Source organism: Acinonyx jubatus, chromosome A3, assembly GCF_027475565.1.
Source record: "Acinonyx jubatus isolate Ajub_Pintada_27869175 chromosome A3, VMU_Ajub_asm_v1.0, whole genome shotgun sequence".
Lineage (NCBI taxonomy): Eukaryota > Metazoa > Chordata > Mammalia > Carnivora > Felidae > Acinonyx > Acinonyx jubatus.
In genome coordinates this window covers 85,670,199-85,687,419 of record NC_069388.1, presented here as the reverse complement: position 1 = coordinate 85,687,419, position 17,221 = coordinate 85,670,199, and the positions used below count along the sequence as shown (strand labels likewise).

At 43.5% G+C, this 17,221-nt stretch overlaps 1 protein-coding gene and 1 pseudogene across 4 annotated transcripts in view; one reads left to right on the top strand and one right to left on the bottom strand.

The window, feature by feature from the left end:
• TGFA (transforming growth factor alpha) overlaps window positions 1-6,451 on the top strand; it is a 115,519-nt gene extending 109,068 nt beyond the window's left edge. For all 4 annotated transcript variants that reach the window (XM_027072261.2, XM_027072260.2, XM_053200728.1 and 1 more), the window contains exon 6: window positions 5,771-6,451. In XM_027072261.2, the coding sequence (XP_026928062.1) occupies window positions 5,771-5,784 (14 nt within the window). In that variant the 3' untranslated portion in view covers window positions 5,785-6,451. The remainder of the gene's footprint in view (window positions 1-5,770) is intronic.
• Window positions 6,452-10,450: 3,999 nt separating this feature from the next.
• On the bottom strand, window positions 10,451-11,860 carry LOC106967764 (ARL14 effector protein-like; annotated as a pseudogene).
• Between the last annotated feature and the right edge of the window lie 5,361 nt (window positions 11,861-17,221).

Sequence of the window (17,221 nt, the reverse complement as noted above, 5' to 3'; positions counted from 1 at the left end):
GAAATATAAAACACACAATCCCTGCCCCAAAAGAATTGAGATCTGCCTGAGAGACTGACGTGCAAAAAAGTTCTGGACAAATTCCAGACAAAATACAAAGCCTGAAATTGTAAAGTAGAGAGCATGTGTTAATGACTGTGGGTCTCCAAGTGTGGTCCCCAGGCCAGCAGTGTCTGTGTCACCTGGGGCCTTCTTGAGTCTCTTAGGAATGCAAATTTTCATGCCCCACCCCAGGATGTTAACCTCCAGAGTTGCCCCGCTCCCCCTCCATATTCTAGGTGATCCTGATACCTGAGCAAGTTTGAGAACTGCTGTGCTATAGGACTCAGCAAAGGGCAAGTTAGTGTGGGGCCACAGTTTTTAGGAAAAGCTTTATAGAGGCTTTGCAGAGGAAGTGAAGTGTAATTCAGTTCACCTCTTCAGTGTTCAAAGTTAACAGCCATCAGAACGTAGGGGCTTGAATTAAGGCCTGCATTTATTTGGATCTTCTCTGCCTAGCCTCGTTGAAGGGAAAAACAGGCCTGTCCACCCCCTACCATGCCCCCGCTCACCCACCCCGTTCCCCGCTGCCCAGTTTCGAACTGTAAGGAATAGAAACTGTTCTGTCAACCCAGTTTGTACAAGCCTCGCTTGCACGTGAAATCCCATGTTTAAGCCCCTGCACTTCCAACCCGTGTGTGGACCTCACATGTGCAGCATACGAGGGGCTCATGGAGAAGCAGCAGATAGTGAAATAGTTGTGGAACAGCGTGAGATCTTGGTCCCAAGGGATGCTCGGCTTTGATGGCAAAGGTGAGCCTGTAGAGCCTGTGGTCCAGGCCTCGGAGGGCTTGGGATGTGCCTGATTTACGAGATGAGAAGCTGGGCAACTCCTTGTCCCCAGTGCACTAGCCTGGGAGCTGTCCCTCCACAGCACCTTTACCCATCTCTGAGGAGACAGAGACCTGCTACCTGACCTTGGCATTCCCCTCTTGGCCCTATTCTGTCTTCAGGGACCTCTTCAGGCCCTGTTTCTAACCCATGGGATTTTCTTCTTGTCCCCCTCCTTCTCCTCCCTGATTTCCAAGCCCTCTGGCCAAGACTGCCTCTACCAGAGCCTGGTGACTGCCTCTGGTAGGTGCACTGGGCTGTCCAGGATGCCGCAGGCAGGACCTTTCCCGAGAAAAAGCACCTATGAACTCTGAGTCAAGCCAAACCAACCTTTCCTCATTTACCCAGGTGACTTGCAGTTGCCAACTTGAATCCGTGATCTGGACTGTTCGGGACTAGTCTTTTTGAATTCTGTTGGCCCAAACTTCAGACCCCCGTGTGCCCCACCTCCTGCCTAGCCCATTTTTGTGGTGTGTGTGACCTAGCCTTGCCTCCTCTCTAACTCGGAGCTCTTTGCACAGCAGCCGCCTGGGGATTCTAGCACCAGCATCCCTTCCTCTGTCTTCTGAAACTCCCCCCTCCACATTTGCTCTCTGTCAGGGCTTGCTACCTCCAGGAGGCTCTGAAGTTTCTGTCACAGCCTTTCACCTTCAGAAATAGAGAGGATGTGTTTGTGGTCACACAACCTGGGTCTAGCAGTGTCTTTTCCACCAGGCTAGTTAGTGTCTCCCACCCAGATCAATCAAATTGTAGAATCTGGGGGGACGGAACTTGGGCATCTGTTTAAAATCTCTTCTGGAGATTCTGACCCAATCCCTACTGCTCTCTAAACACACCACACCCCAGGGAGCAGATGGCACAGGAGAGGTTTGGTGTCTGGAGCTGAGGGTGCCTGGTACCCACTCAGGGCGATCCCCCCCAGTCCATGCTTAAGTACCCCTTCCATCCGGCAGATGGTATACCTGGGGAAGCATGGAGGCTTGGACCTCCTTTCAGGTAGAGAAGTGAGAAAACTCCTTTGGGAACAGGAGCCTATAAGGAATACCATGTGACTAGCTTGAGGTCATGCACAAGTGGGTGATGGTTTTTCAGGAGACAAATTTTGCAACTGGGAATAAAAAACGTGACGTTTAAGCTGAAAGGGAAACAGGAGAGAGAAAGAAAAAGCAAAGTGTCCTCAGGACATTTCCTCTAATGGAAGCTTCAGGCCCTGGTGTGCAGCTGCACAGGTCCCCTGGGACAAGAGGATGCCCCGTGTCATGAAGTCTCCAGGGCAAGTCCAGGTCCCGCCCAGGAGCCCCTCCAAGGAGTTCAGAGGAGTACAGTTGAGAGTGGGACAAAGGAACCTCTCCACTACCTGGGGCTAGGCTGCCCCACATGTTCCAGAAAGGGATTCCATAGGTCTGGAAATGTGACATCCCCCAAGGGCTGTGCCGGGAGGGGCTGGTATCCTTTAAACCCTGTCCTGTCATACAGCAGAAAGCTGAATGACTCTCCTGCCTTTGTAAATGGAAACCCTGAACCCCAGCAAACCAGAGCGCAGGGGTTCTGGACCTGTGTGGTGGAGAGAGGCTGGAGGCAGAGACCTGGGTTGGTTGCAGGCCTGCTTCTTGCTGGCCTTGCTACCCTGGCACGTTACTGAGCCCCCACTGCCTACCTATCTAGCTCCTGCATGTTTCATTCAGGGAGATGTTGAGATAAAGTTTACAAATTCCCACTTGCTCAATCTGAATCTTGTAATCAAGAAAATCTAGTGTGACCCTAAATGCCACTAGTATATTATCCAGTTCAAGGGAGGCCCCACTCTCTGATCCTCTACCGACCTTCAATTCAAGGTAAAAGAAGGCATGGGGAGGGGATGTGTCATGAGGAAAATTTCCAGAGAGTCAGTGGCAAATGGGGCCATAATCAGAGGGTCAAGTTCCCAGTGGTTAAGGACCCAGAGGAGTGAGGAAACTGCCCTTGGACATAGACGGTTGCTCAGTGTGACCTCAAAGAACAGGGCCAGCAGCAAAAAGGTTGATTTCTGCTCAACAGAGTCTTTTTCATCGCCAGAACCTCTTCCTGGGCTAGCATACTCCCTGACACCAAAGTGGCCAAGCAGAGGCTGGGTGACCGCCAGGGCACAGGGGGTCCCCTGCTGGACTAGAGCCTGTGCTGGAAAAGCCTCTGGGGTCCAGTCCACCTCCAGCGCTCGAATTACCACCTCTTGCCCAAGAGTCCATGGGCTACCAGTGCTCCAAGCCTTCACCTCCCACAGCTCCCTTCTGGAATAGTCTATGAGCCCAGACTTGAGCCTCTGCCCTCCCCTTGCCCTGCTATGGGTCCTGCAGCCTCCCAGGGCTTCCTGGTGATGGAGGGGCATCTCAGGCCTGCTCAACCCCTTCGCTCCCACCTCCTGGCTTTTGAGCCTATAGCTTAACCATCCTTGGGAGGGGGGGAGGCCCACACAGCGACCACAGTCCAAATGACTCTCAGGAGAGGGCCTGTCCAAGCTCTCTCTATCCCCAAGTGCCAAGGTGTGCTGGTGATTTGCTCTCCCATATCCACTGTACACCCTGTACCCCTGTGGACAGGCTGCCCAGGGCCCTCCCAACCCTGTGGCTTCCAGCATGGCCCTGGGGGAGAGCTGAGGTTTTTCATCCCCACTGCCTCCCTGCTCCAACGTAATTACAACCCAGGACTGGGCCCTCACCACACTTCATTTACACCACTTCCTCCCCTCACCCCTTCAGCCCAAAGGCTGTTGATGGCTTCCCACAGCTAATTCACCTCTGCGATCTTTCCCTCTCCTTGCTCTTCAATTTCCAAGAATGTTTAACTGGAGGCAAAAAATTCAAATGCTTCCAGAAGTGAAGCTGGTAATCAGAATCAGTGGGACTGCTCACTGGAAGCGTGAATGCCCTAGTCTAGGAATCTGGAGAGGAAGGTGGACCTTGTGAAGAACTGGAGGGCCCAGACCTGTTCAGAAGGGGGCGCCACTCCTCCCCTCCAGTTCCTCGTGGATATCCAGCACAGTGGCCAGATTTGCCATTTTTTCAAGAGGAGCAGAGAATCTGGACTTTTTCATAAAATATCTCTATTTCTAAATGTGGCCCAAATTTATAAACCACTCTGTGACCCCACCAAAATCTGTCTGCAGGTCACCATCCACAGTTGCTGTTTGCAGCTTCCACTCTCAAGCTGTTTGCTTGTCTCGGGCTCTGCCAGGCCTCTTCATGCCTCTCTGCCTTGGCAGTTCTCTTTGCTGAAAATGCCTTTTTTCTGCTCCTCTCTCTTAGCACGCTTCTGTTCCTTCCAGAACAGAAGGCTTACGCCTCACATTCTCTCTGAAACCTTCCAGGAGCCCCCATACAGAGCCTTCACGTTATTCAGACTTCTGTTACTGTGCCTACCGCCGCCATGTTTGTTGACAAGTCCTCCCCAAGTTGTCCTGTGCCCCAGGTCATGAGCTTCACAAGGTCAAGCACTTCTATCCTCTCTGTCTTTATAGCCAAGCGTTTACCTAATACCAGAGACACTGAAGGCAATGCAGTAACATTTTGTGTAACAAAAGCATCAGATATATTGATGGACCCAGGTATGTCTCCTGAGGCAGAGGAGCAATGTCATATGGGACCACTGGGTCCCGCGGGGCCAGGTTATTAGATAAAGGGACTTGGTATTGACTACCACAGTCGGACACCTCACAAGTCAAAAGGTCATTGTGACCCTCCCTGGTTCCCTATCTACCATGAAAAGCTTTCCTTCTAGGCAAAAATGTATTACACGTTCTGACCAGTGGTTTACCAAGAACTTTGTCACAGCCCAGGTGGATGCGACAGGAATTTTTTTCCCTCTTTTTCCTTCCATGGCTGTATTAAGATATAATTGACATATAGCTTATGTAAGTTTATGGTAGACAGTATGATAATTTGATACATATGTTTATTGCAAAATAACTACCACAGTGAAGTTAGTTAATACCTCCATCCTCTCACATAATGACCATTTTCGTGTGTGTACCGAGAACACTGCAGATCTCATCTATCAGTAACTTCCAAGTATATGGTATATGATACAGTATTGTTAACTATAGTCACCATGTTGTACATTGGATCCCTAAAACTTATTCCTCTTATACTTGGTTGATTGTACCCTTTGACCAACATCTCTCCATTTCCCCCACCCCACCCCCGGCTCCTTGCAATGACCATTGTACTTCTTCCCGTTGCTCTGAGTCCAACTTGTTTAGATTCCATATAGAAGTGAGTATTTGTCATACAGTATTTCTTTTTCTCTGTCTGACTTAGATCACTTAGAAAAATTCTCTTCAGGCCCATCCACGTTGTCACAAATGGTGTTGGGAAATTTATTTGACAAGAAATAACCTGGCTCATTTTCCTACACAAAAATCAGTTTTCTAGTAACAAAAGTGATGAACTGAAGTGCATTCTAATTTGAGGAGGTGAAAATTGAATTCCGTAAATGAGTCCCTGTCATTAAATCATGAAAATGAATTAAAATTACTCAATTGTCTTTCTTAATTAACACTGATGGTGTAAAGAAAGGACTGTGAAGAGTTTTTAAAATCTAGCACTGAACACTAAGAAGACATTGGTGTACCAGAATTCTACAAGTGTTCCTGGGATAGTTATCCTCATTATTTATTTTAACTGTGCAAATAGTATATCTCTATTTAGGAATACCACATTTTTAAACCGGGTAAAAAGTACCAGGTAAAGGATTCAAAACTAAATTCTGCCTTCATATCATTAAAAGGAAAATACCACCTATCTTTGAATTCTTGGTACAGGCGAAAATAAAATTGGAATTCATGTTCTACAAAAAAAAAGGGGGGGGGGTATAAGAAACTATGAGAAAACAAAAATGTATAATTTGAAATTTTTCTTCTATTCAGCTTATACAACTTAACATCCAAAAAACAAAACCCAAATTAAAAATGGGCAGAAGACAAGAACATACATTTCTCCAAAGAAGACATCCAGATGGCCAACAGACACGTGGAAAGATGCTCAACATCATTCATCAACAGGGAAATGCAAATTAATACCGTGATGAGATATCACCTCACACCTGTCAGAATGGATAAAATCAAAAACACAAGGACAACAAATGTTGGCAAGGATGTAGAGAAAAAGGAACCCTCACGCAATATTGGTGGGAATGCAAACTGGTGCAGCCACTCTGGAAAACAGTATGGAGGTTCCTCAAAATATTAAAAGTAGAATTACCATATGATCCAGTAGTTCCACTAGGTATTTACCCAAAGAATATAAAAACACTAATTTGAAAAGATATATGCGCCCCTGTGTTTATTGCAGCATTATTTACAGTAGCCAAGCTATGGAAGCAGCCCGAATGTTCATCAATAGATGAATGGATAAAGAAGATGTGGTATATATATACGATGGAATAATACTCAGCCATAAGAAAGAATGAAATCTTGTCATTTGCAACAATGTGGATGGACCTATAGAGTGTAATGCTTAGTCAGAGAAAGACAAACACCAAATAATTTCACTCATGTGTGAAATTTAAGAAACAAAACAAATGAAGAAAAAGACAAACCAAAAAACAGACTCTTTTTTTTTTAATTTTTTTTTATGTTATTTTATTTTTAGGAGAGAGAGAAAGAGGCAGAGAGAGAGGGAGACACAGAATCTGAAGCAGGCTCCAGGCTCTGAGCTGTCAGCACAGAGCCCGACGCGGGGCTCAAACCCACCAACTGTGAGATCATGACCTGAGCCAAAGTCGGAGGCTTAACTGACTGAGCCACCCAGGCGCCCCAACAGACTCTTAACTATAGAGAACAAACTGATGGTTACCAGAGGGAAGGTAGGTGGGAGGATCACAAAAAGAGGTGAAGAGGATTAGAGAATACATTTATGATGAGCACTGAGTAATGTATAGAATTGTTGAGGGGTGCCTGGATGGCTCAGTCAGTTAAGCATCCAACTTCCACTCAGATCATGATCTTGCAGTTCATGGGTCCAAACCCCACATCAGGCTCTCTGCTGTCAGTGCCGAGTCCACTTCAGATCCTCTGTCCCTCTCTCTCTGCCCCTCCCCAACTCATGCTCTCTCTCTCTCAAAAATAAACTTAAAAAAAAAAAAGAATTGTTGAATCACTATATTGTACGCCTGAAGCAAATATAATACTGTATGTTTACTGGAATTTTTAAAAATATTTTGAAAAGTATAAAAAAATAGTCAATTGAAAAAAGAAATTATATAGAGGCAACTGGGTGGCTCAGTCAGTTGAGCATCCGACTCTTGGTTTCAGCTCAGGTCATGATCTCACGGTTCGTGGGATCAAGTCCCACATTAGGCTCTGTACTGAGAGCGTGGAGCCTGCTTGCGATTCTCTTTTGCCCTCTCTCTCTGCCCCTCCCCCATTCTCTCTAAATAAATAAATAAATAAATAAATAAATAAATAAATAAACTAAAAAAAATGTTTAAGGAATTATATAATAAAATTTGTTTTGTGTGTGTAAAAACTTTTTTCTTCTATTCAACTTCGTATTTAAAACATAATTGCCAATATCATGTATATTTGTGTCACATTAGATGCTTCTCTTCATAGTTGAATAGTTTGATAATCTTTAAAGCAGATTATTTTCTTCTACCAGACTTGTTTTCATTCAAATGTGTTCCTCCTCTCATTCCTGCCGATGTTTTTTAATCCCTTTTTCCTATGATTGTGTAGACATATACAAACATTTACACACATATAGAAAGATCTTTTTTATAAGTAATAGATTGTACTGTAAATGTTAACCATTCAATTTGCTGTTCTTGCATAATTCATCATTAACATCAAGTTCAGTAAACACCCTTTTAAAATTTTTTTTTTTTAACGTTTATTTATTTTTGAGACAGAGACAGAGCATGAACAGGGGAGGGTCAGAGAGAGGGAGACACAAAATCTGAAACAGGCTCCAGGCTCTGAGCTGTCAGCACAGAGCCCGACGCAGGGCTTGAACTCACTGACCGCGAGATCATGACCTGAGCCGAAGTCAGCCGCTTAACCGACTGAGCCACCCAGGCGCCCCAGGAAACACCCTTTTAAATCATTTTTTTCTAATAGCTATATAGCAATTTATTATATGGATATACCACATTTTATTTAGCCATCTAGCTATTAATAGACATTTCACTTGTTCTCAGTTCTTTGCTTCCAAAAACAATGTTATTCATAAGTTCTACATAAATCTCTACATACTGGTACTTTCATTTCTCTAGGATGGAGTCACATATAGAATGGCCAAGTCAAAAGGAATGTATGTGTCTGATTAGAGTTATATTCAATGATCAGTAATGGAAACCGACTAACAGAGGCTTAAACAAACAAGGATTTGTTTTTGTCACATAACAAAGGCCTGGAGGTAAGTAGTAATGAGTATTGGTTGAAGAACTCAAGCTCTCATATATTTTTCTGTTCTGCTATCCTTAGCATGTTAGCATTTTGTCCTCACACTTGCCTCCTTGTGGTTACAAAATGGCTGCCACAACTCCAGGTATCAAACATGTTTGTATTAAAGGTAAAGGGAGAAAGGTAGTAACACCCACAATTGTACCTTATGTAAGCAAAGCAAAGCAAAGGCCTTCCCAGAGATCTGTCAGCAGTCTTTCCTTTACATTTTCTTGACCAGAACTGGGTAATGTGACCACTGCTAGACTGGGAAATTGAGTAACTGGAAAAGAACAGTATTCTCATGATGGTTTAAATCACATACAATTCATCATCTTGCTAACATAAACAAAATTAGGATTCTATTGGAAAGGAAGAAAAAAGCTATGGATATTGAGTAGGCAACTAACAATGTCTCCTGTAGTGTTTATTTTAATATAATTATTTAATAGATATTGCCAGGACAGTTTCCAAAAAATATATAATCACACTTCTGTCATAAAGAGAGTGCTTATTTTCTGCATTCTTATCAACCCCATATATAAAAACTTGTTTCACTTTTACTGGTCTGATACATGAAAAAGTAGACCAATGATGTTTTAATTTGCATTTTCCTGATAATAAGATTGAGTATCTTGTCATGTGATTATTGGTCATTTGGATTTCCTCTTCTCTGAATTAGTATTCAAATTTTTATTCATTTTTAATTGGCCTGAGTTTTTTTCCTTATAACTTGTAGAATCTTTTTGTGTGATATTAACTATTTTCCTGTCATTTGTCTTATAAATACTTCCTCAAAATATGTGTTGTCTTTCGACTTTATGGTGTCTTTTGCCATCTTTTAAAAAATGTTATATACGTAGCCAATTTTGTCTGATTTTTTTCTTTTTTTTTTAATGTTTATTTATTTTTGAAGGAAAGAGAGACAGAATGTGAGTGGGGGAGGGGCAAAGAGAGAGGGTGGCACAGAATCCAAAACGGGCTCCAGGCTCCAAGCTGTCAGCACAGACCCCAAAGCGGGGTTCAAACTCACAAACCACGAGATCATGACCAGAGCTGAAGTAAGTGGCCCAACCAACTTAGCCACCCAGGCACCCCCATTGTCTGCTTTTTTCCTAATTGGTTCTGGGTTTCCTGTCTTTTTTTTTTTTAATTTTCCCAAAACTCAGCTTTTATTACAGAGTACTCTAAATTAGATCTACTTCTCTTTTAGCATTTTGCATGCTCACTAAAAGTCTGGTCTCATAAATAGGCATAAAGAACAAATACAGGCAGAACTGTTCAAGAAATTTACCCTTGAAACTGAAATTAGCTATTACTGTCTTTGAAACTCAGTGATTTTGTCTACAACTCCATTTACGTTCGAATCTCATGTCTCACATTATCACTTTTCATTTCTTCACTGCACTTTCACCTTCGTTGGCCAGTTCTTTTGATGATCCACTTTTGCAAAATGTCACATGGGTGCCAAGGATACAACACAACGAATGCTTTGCTGTCTTTGAGTGAACTGAATGACAAATATGCAGTAACCAATCACTAGCAAAGTTTGAGAGAAGTATTGTGACTGGTCACAGGTCATGAAGCACATCTCTTACATAATGACTTGCAGACCTAATAGCTAGCAGGGATGTTTGTAGTTCACGTGACTACTCACAGTATATACGTTGGTAGCTGAAATTTGAATTGTGCTAATCGAGGACTGCCTTTACCTACTTGACATTGACCCAGACAGGCTTGAAGCCGACTGCTGAGTAATGGCACGATTAAATATACATCCAAATAATGAATCTTAAAGCACCCTAAATGCAAAATTAGCACACACTGAGTGCATGTTGAGATGGTTTTCAAATTTCCATCATTTAGCAATCAACTTTCAAATGTATCTTGGGGGTGCCTGGGTGGCTCAGTTGGTCAACATCCAACTTCAGCTCAGGTCATGATCTCATGGTTCGTGAGTTCAAACTCCACCAGGGGCTCTGTGCTGACAGCTCAGAGCCTGGAGCCTGCTTCGGATTCTGTGTCTCCCTCTCTCTCTGCTCCTCAAAAATAAATAAAACATTTAAAAAAAATAAGGAAAAGTAAAAAATAAAATGTATCTTAGAATGACAGAGTTTTAGAAATGCAGAAAGGACCTTTAAAGATTCCATAATTTGGTACCACAAATTATCCAGCATGTTTATTATGAATGATTTCTCCTCCTATTTCAACTTGCTCATTCAGTTACTTGTGGTCCCAGTGGCATTCAGCTTCACATTTGGTGGAACCACAGACAGGACAAGTATAGAAACATCCTAAATAGTCTTCATCAAGGCAGTCAGAGAGTCCATTGCCCTGAGAGCCAGGAGACCCAGGCTATCACAGACCTGATTCTTTACTGGTATCACTTACCTGTCAGAACCAGTGGTTGCCTTTTTTGTGAACCTTCTTTTTTTCTCGTTCTCCAGTTTCTGGAGCAAATTCAGTTTGCTTTCCTGGGTTTGCAAACTGTAATGACCTCAAAGCTTTAGCAGTTATTCCCTTCTGAATCAGGTTTTCTTTCTGCTGTTCTGAGAATCAACAGCCACATTGCCATTGATTATCTGTGTACATTTTGGACAAAGCTTCCAGCCAAGTACAAGCTGTCTTCCAAATTTTGTTCTCAGAAAAAAATGGCATCATCTAAGTCAATTACATGCAAAAAAATTTTTGGCTGGTTTTTTGTGTGTGTTAAATGGGCCACAGTATGACTTCTGCAAATCCTCAAATCTGCCAATACTGGGCTTCCTATCTTGCTTGGGAAAGTCTTCCTTTTCTCCTTTAGTGAATTAGAATACTTCCAGAGCTCAGAAAGCTATTCATTTCAAATTCAAAGCAAATATGACTTGGTGTCCAAACAACAGAGGGAGAGGGTATTAATTGTACCTAACTCAAATAGGTTTTGTGAGGCTTAAATATATAAGCTAATGCAGGGGCACCTGGGTGGCTCAGTCGGTTGAGCATCCAACTTTGGCTCAGATCATGATCCCACAGTTTGTGGGTTCGAGCCCACATCAGGCTCTATGCTGACAGCTTGCTCAGAGCCTGCAGCCTGCTTCAGATTCTGTGTCTCCTCTCTCTCTGCCCCTCCCCTGCTCATGCTCTGTCCCTGTCTCAAAAATAAATAAATGTTAAAAAAAAATTTATATATATATATATATATATATATATATATATATATATATATATATAAGCTAATGCATAAAAGCTCTTAGCCCAAGGACTGGCACATAGCAAATGCTCAGTAAACAGCTATTGTATTAATTATTATTAGCAATACAAACAATCTGCATTACACATCTGTTTGTTTTGTTGGTTTCACCTTCATTGATCCCTGGGAATCGTGTTACATACACACAAAGCAGAATCTCACTCAACACAGGGTGTTGTGAATGCTCTTTGAAACCAGTTCCCACTACCATGTCAAGTGTCTGTTCAGGGAACACAGTGGAGATGAGGGGAGCCAAGTGTTCACAGGGGAGCTGGGCCAGCCAGGTTTCATCATGCCAGCTGCCTGGGAAATGTACTCAGACCTGTGCCCTGCCACTCAGCAGCCATTGCACAAGGCACAGGGAACACACCCTCAGGGAGATGCACGTAGTCACAAAGCAGGTATAGTGTGTCTGCCAGGGCCCCCCACCCCTAAACCAGAGGGCAGTGAGAGGTGACAGACACAAAGATGAGACTCAGAGGCCATGTGACAACCTCATTCCTGAGGGACTCTGGAAGGCCCTCCTCACTCACCCCCTCCAGCCCGCCCCAGGGGCACCTGCCCGAGAGGAGACAGCTGGGGGGCCTTGCAAGGCTGACTGTTAGAAATTGCTACCCAGCCAGCACTTGAAGTCGTCCTTCCAGGACTGGACATGGATGTGCCTGTAGCCTTTCTTCCACTCCTAGCTCTGCCATCAGAGAGTAACATTAGCAGGAGGCAAATGTAGAAGCTTCCTACCAACTCCTAGAGCCCCTAAGGAGCCCAGGAGCATGTGTGGTTTGCACCCACGCAGTTTGTTTAATTAAACTTTCCTGAAAGGATTCACACTCGGGGCATGATTTAATTTTGACTTGAGTTTCACTTAAAGATCTGCAGTGACTGACTTAGCCTTGCTCCTCTCCCCCCGAGATTGCTCTCTCTGCCAGTTTTTATCCTTTCCTACATTCCAACCCCTGCCCCAGCATGGGATGCAGGCATCCTACCACTGTAGCATGACAGGTGACATTTCAGTGAGTGAACAGAACAACCAGCCGGAACTCAGAAAGGAGTTTTATTCTGACAGAATTTGAATATGTAAGGTTCTGTGAGCCATTACCCTGGCACCAGACTGAGATACCGCCATTCAAAAATAAGTTTGCAGAGAGATTGTAATGCTAAGGGGGGAAATTATCCTAATCTCGCATCAGGAAAGAAGGCTGTAGGAGAAAAAGAAAAGACTGTAAGGAAAAATATTAAAAATTAGTGATTTTTCTGCAGTTCATTCCTAGGTATTTTATTGGTTTTGGTGAAATCGTAAATGGGATTGTTTTCTTAATTTCACTTTCCTAATTTCTGCATAGCAGGACTGTGATTTTCATTTTCTTCTTTGTGCGTCTCTACATTTTCTCTGGTGTGCTTTTTTATCTCATTTTCCTGTTTCGCACTTAGACCAGGATTCAGCTTCTGTCCTTCAGAAGCCCATGCTCCTGGTTCCATCTCCCTGCATCTCCACTCCCTGCTCTGCACTCCTAACCCCAAATGCCTCTAGCTCTAGACTTTGCTTCTAGATGTGTATCCCTATAATGCACACACTCAGGAAGCAAAGGGATATATATTTTTTAAACATCTTTAGCCCAGGTTTTTATTTTTTATTTTTTAATATGAAATTTATTGTCAAATTGGTTTCCATACAACACCCAGTGCTCATCCCAACAGGTGCCCTCCTCGATGCCCGTCACCCACCCTCCCCTCCCTCCCACCCCCCATCAACCCTCAGTTTGTTCTCAGTTTTTAAGAGTCTCTTATGGTTTGCCTCCTTCCCTCTCTGTAAATCCCGCCCCCCCCCCCCCCCCCCGCTTCTCCTTCCTCCTGGTCTTCTGTTGAGTTTCTCAGGATCCACATAAGAGTGAAAACATATGGTATCTGTCTGTCTTTCTCTGTATGGCTTATTTCACTTAGCATAACACTCTCCAGTTCCATCCACGTCACTACAAAAGGCCAGATTTCATTCTTTCTCATTGCCAAGTAGTATTCCATTGTATATATAAACCACAACTTCTTTATCCATTCGTCAGTTGATGGACATTTAGGCTCTTTCCATAATTTGGCTATTGTTAAAAGTGCTGCTATAAACACTGGGGTACAAGTGCCCCTATGCACCAGCACTCCTGTATCCCTTGGGTAAATTCCTATCAGTGCTATTGCTGGGTCATAGGGTAGATCTATTTTTAATTTTCTGAGGAACCTCCACACTGTTTTCCAGAGTGGTTGCACCAATTTGCATTCCCACCAACAGTGCAAGAGGGTTCCCGTTTCTCCACATCCTCTCCAGCATCTATAGTGTCCTGATTTGTTCATTTTAGCCACTCTGACCAGCATGAGGTGATATCTCAGTGTGGTTTTGATTTGTATTAAGGGATATATTTTTAAAATATTTTTAACCAGGGGCACCTGGGTGGCTCAATCGGTTAAGCATCTGACTTCGATTCAGGTCATGATCTCACAATTTGTGAGTTCAAGCCCCGTATCAGGCTCTGTGCTAACAGCTCAGAACCTGGAGCCTGCTTCAGATTTTGTGTCTCCAGCTCTCTCTCTGCCCCTCCCCTACTCATGATATGTCTCTCTCTCCTTCAAAAAATAAATAAACATTAAAAAATTTTTTCAGGACACATGGGTGGCTCAGTCAGTTAAGCAGTTAAGCATTCGACTTCAGCCCAGGTTATGATCTCGTGGTTCATGCGTTCAAGCCCTGAGGTCAAAGTCAGTGCTGAGAGCTCAGAGCCTGGAGTCTGCTTCAGATTCTGTGTCTCCCTTCCTCTCTGCCCCTCCCCTACTCGGGCTTGCTCACTCGCTCTCTCTCTCAAAAATTAATAAACATTAAAATATATATACATACATATATTTTTAAAAATCATATTTCAGGCTTCTCTTGAGAAGTCAGAAGACCTATCATCCTGCTCCAAGATTCCCATTTGGCAACAACCACTTGGTGCCACCTATAGTCATCCCCTTTCCAGGTCACAACATTCCTAGTACAGCCTATTGTCCCCACAGCCTGGAGGCTGTATTAGGTGGTTTATTTTTCACTAGAGAACTGTTTCTTTTTTTCTTTTTCCATTCCCATAAGAAAATGAATGGTCAACCAAGAGGTCCGTCTGCATCAGGAAAAATTATAGAGAGCAACTTTCTTCATGAAATAAAGACTATCCTACACGTTTCATATGCAAACACAGGTTGGTTTCATTCATTTACATCACCTGCCTGACCTCTAACCTAAATAATGGCCAAGATGCCCTCCCAGCTTGGGTGCTCATGATTTCTGGATGTGCTGGACACTCTCTTACCTAAGATGAAAATGAAAGGGAGGCTTCCTGACCCCTGTGCCAGCTCCTGAGCTTCGTCTTCTCCCTCAGGACAGGCCACTTCAGTATTCAACAATACACCCTGGAGTCTACAGGCTTGACCTTGGGGAAATCAGAGAAACAAATGACACCTACTGTGACCCCATTACTACAAGCCAGGAAATAGCCATGCCACCTGCACTTGGCTACATCCCACCTCCATAACACTTTGAGTTCCTAGTAACTGAAGATCCAACTAAAAGTAACCTAAATGAAGTCAGAAGCAGCCTCCCTGAGCATAAAGGTGAACAAATAACACCAGTGCAGCAAGAAAGAATGGGGAGTAACTGGTAGGTGGATGACTCATGGAATTTTCCACATTACCTACACACACTTCAAGACCCAGCTCAAGTTCATCTGCCTCTGGGACCCCCACCCCGGAAAGTCCCCCAACTCCTTTGAACCAAGAGGGCGGATTGCCTGGATGTCTTCTTTGTAATTAATAACTCACAGCCTTGTGGCATTTATTGAATGTGTTTGGCACAGAGACAAGTCAATTCTCATGGAATATCGAACGAATGAATGAATGAATGAATGAATGAATGAATGAATGAATATATAATTAAATTGATGGGAAGGGGATGTGACTGAAGAAAGCCAGGAGACCAATGCATTCATTCAGGAAAGGAAGAAGGATGTAGACTAAACCAGGGATAATAAAGATGGAAAAGTGGATCAGAGATCTTAGAGATTTGGTAAGATCTAGTCACGAGGGGAAAATGAGGGTGAGGAGTTGGAAGGAGTTGACAAAGCCTTGGCTTTCTACCTTGGACTCTAATTCTTTTTTGTTTGTTTGTTTTTTATTTTTTGAGGGAGAGACACAGAGCAATGGGGAGGGGCAGAGAGAGAGAGAGACATAGAATCTGAAGCAGGCTCCAGGCTCTGAGCTATCAGCACAGACCCCGACGTGGGGCTCGAACTCATGAACCGTGAGATCATGACCTGAGTGGAAGTCAGAGGCTCAACCGACTGAGCCACCCAAGTGCCCCTACCTTGGACTCTAATTCTGTTCATAGGAGAGGGAAGTCAAAGGCTCCTGGGGCCTTAACAGTACCTTTCTCTTACTGCATTGTTCACTCATGCTTTGGGTACAAGAGGATGCTTTCTGAGAAACAGGATAAAGAGCCCAGTTATGAGATCGGAGTCAAGACTGTTGCAATGAAGCAGGGAGAGGACACATAGAAGGAGGGTCGATATTCGGGTTATATGCCATCAGTGGAAACTCACTGAATGCAGAACACTTACTTGCTCAGGTCCTGTGGAGAGAGGGGACCTCTCAGCTGCTGGGCTGGGCTGCTGTCATATTAACTCTGGTGCCAGAGTCAACATCCAGGCAGAGGACATAGCTCCATAATGAGCCCTAAAAAGTACTGAGGCCACATGCTGCTGAAGAGGACTTCCTAACACTACAGTAGAAAGAGCCCCCGAGCTTTTAATTGGATGAAACCAGATTGACCTGACCACTGTGTTTTAAATTTTTCTAGCTTTAAAAAAAAAAAAAAAAAAGGAACACAGAGGTACCTGGAAGATCATGCTCCATGATTTGAGGTATAGGAGAACAGCAACAAAGTTGTCTCCAATTGAGTTGAAATGTCTCGAAGAATAGAAATGTAGGCTAGAACGGGTACTTATAATGAGAAAGAACTTCCTTAAACTGAATAAAGCCCACCTATGGCAATTCAAGTTGGTCTACGCTCTGGAAGAAAGTACTCATCAGCCACCCTTCTTGAAAGACTCACCACTCAGAAAGTTAAGGCTTTTCTCCTTTCCACTGCCCCTTTCAGGCTTCTGTTCTCTAGCGTAAACAAGCTTTACTCATTTTGCTTTTCCAGACTCTGTGTGTGTGTGTGTGTGTGTGTGTGTGTGTGTGTGTGTGTGTGTACCACGTCTTCTTTATCCATTCATCTACATATGTATGTGGGTTGCTTCCATACCTAGGGGTGCATGTATCTTTTAGAATTAGTATTTTTGTCTTCTTTAAGTAAATATCCAGTAGTATAATTACTGGATCATATAGTATTTCTATTTTTAATTTTTTGAGGAACCTCCATACTGTTTGCCACAGTGACTATACCTATTTGCATTCCCACCAGCAATGAAGAAGAGTTCTTTCTTCTCCACAGCCTCGCCAGTGCTTATTTCTTATCTTTTTGATTCTAGCTATTTTGTTCTGACAGGTGTAAGATGATATCTCACCGTGGTTTTGATGTGCATTTCCCTAATGATGAGTTAATTTGAGCATCTTTTCATGTGTCCATTTGCCATCTGTATGTCTTCTTTGGCAAAATGTCTATTCGGGTCCTCTATATTTTTCCGTCAGATTATTTG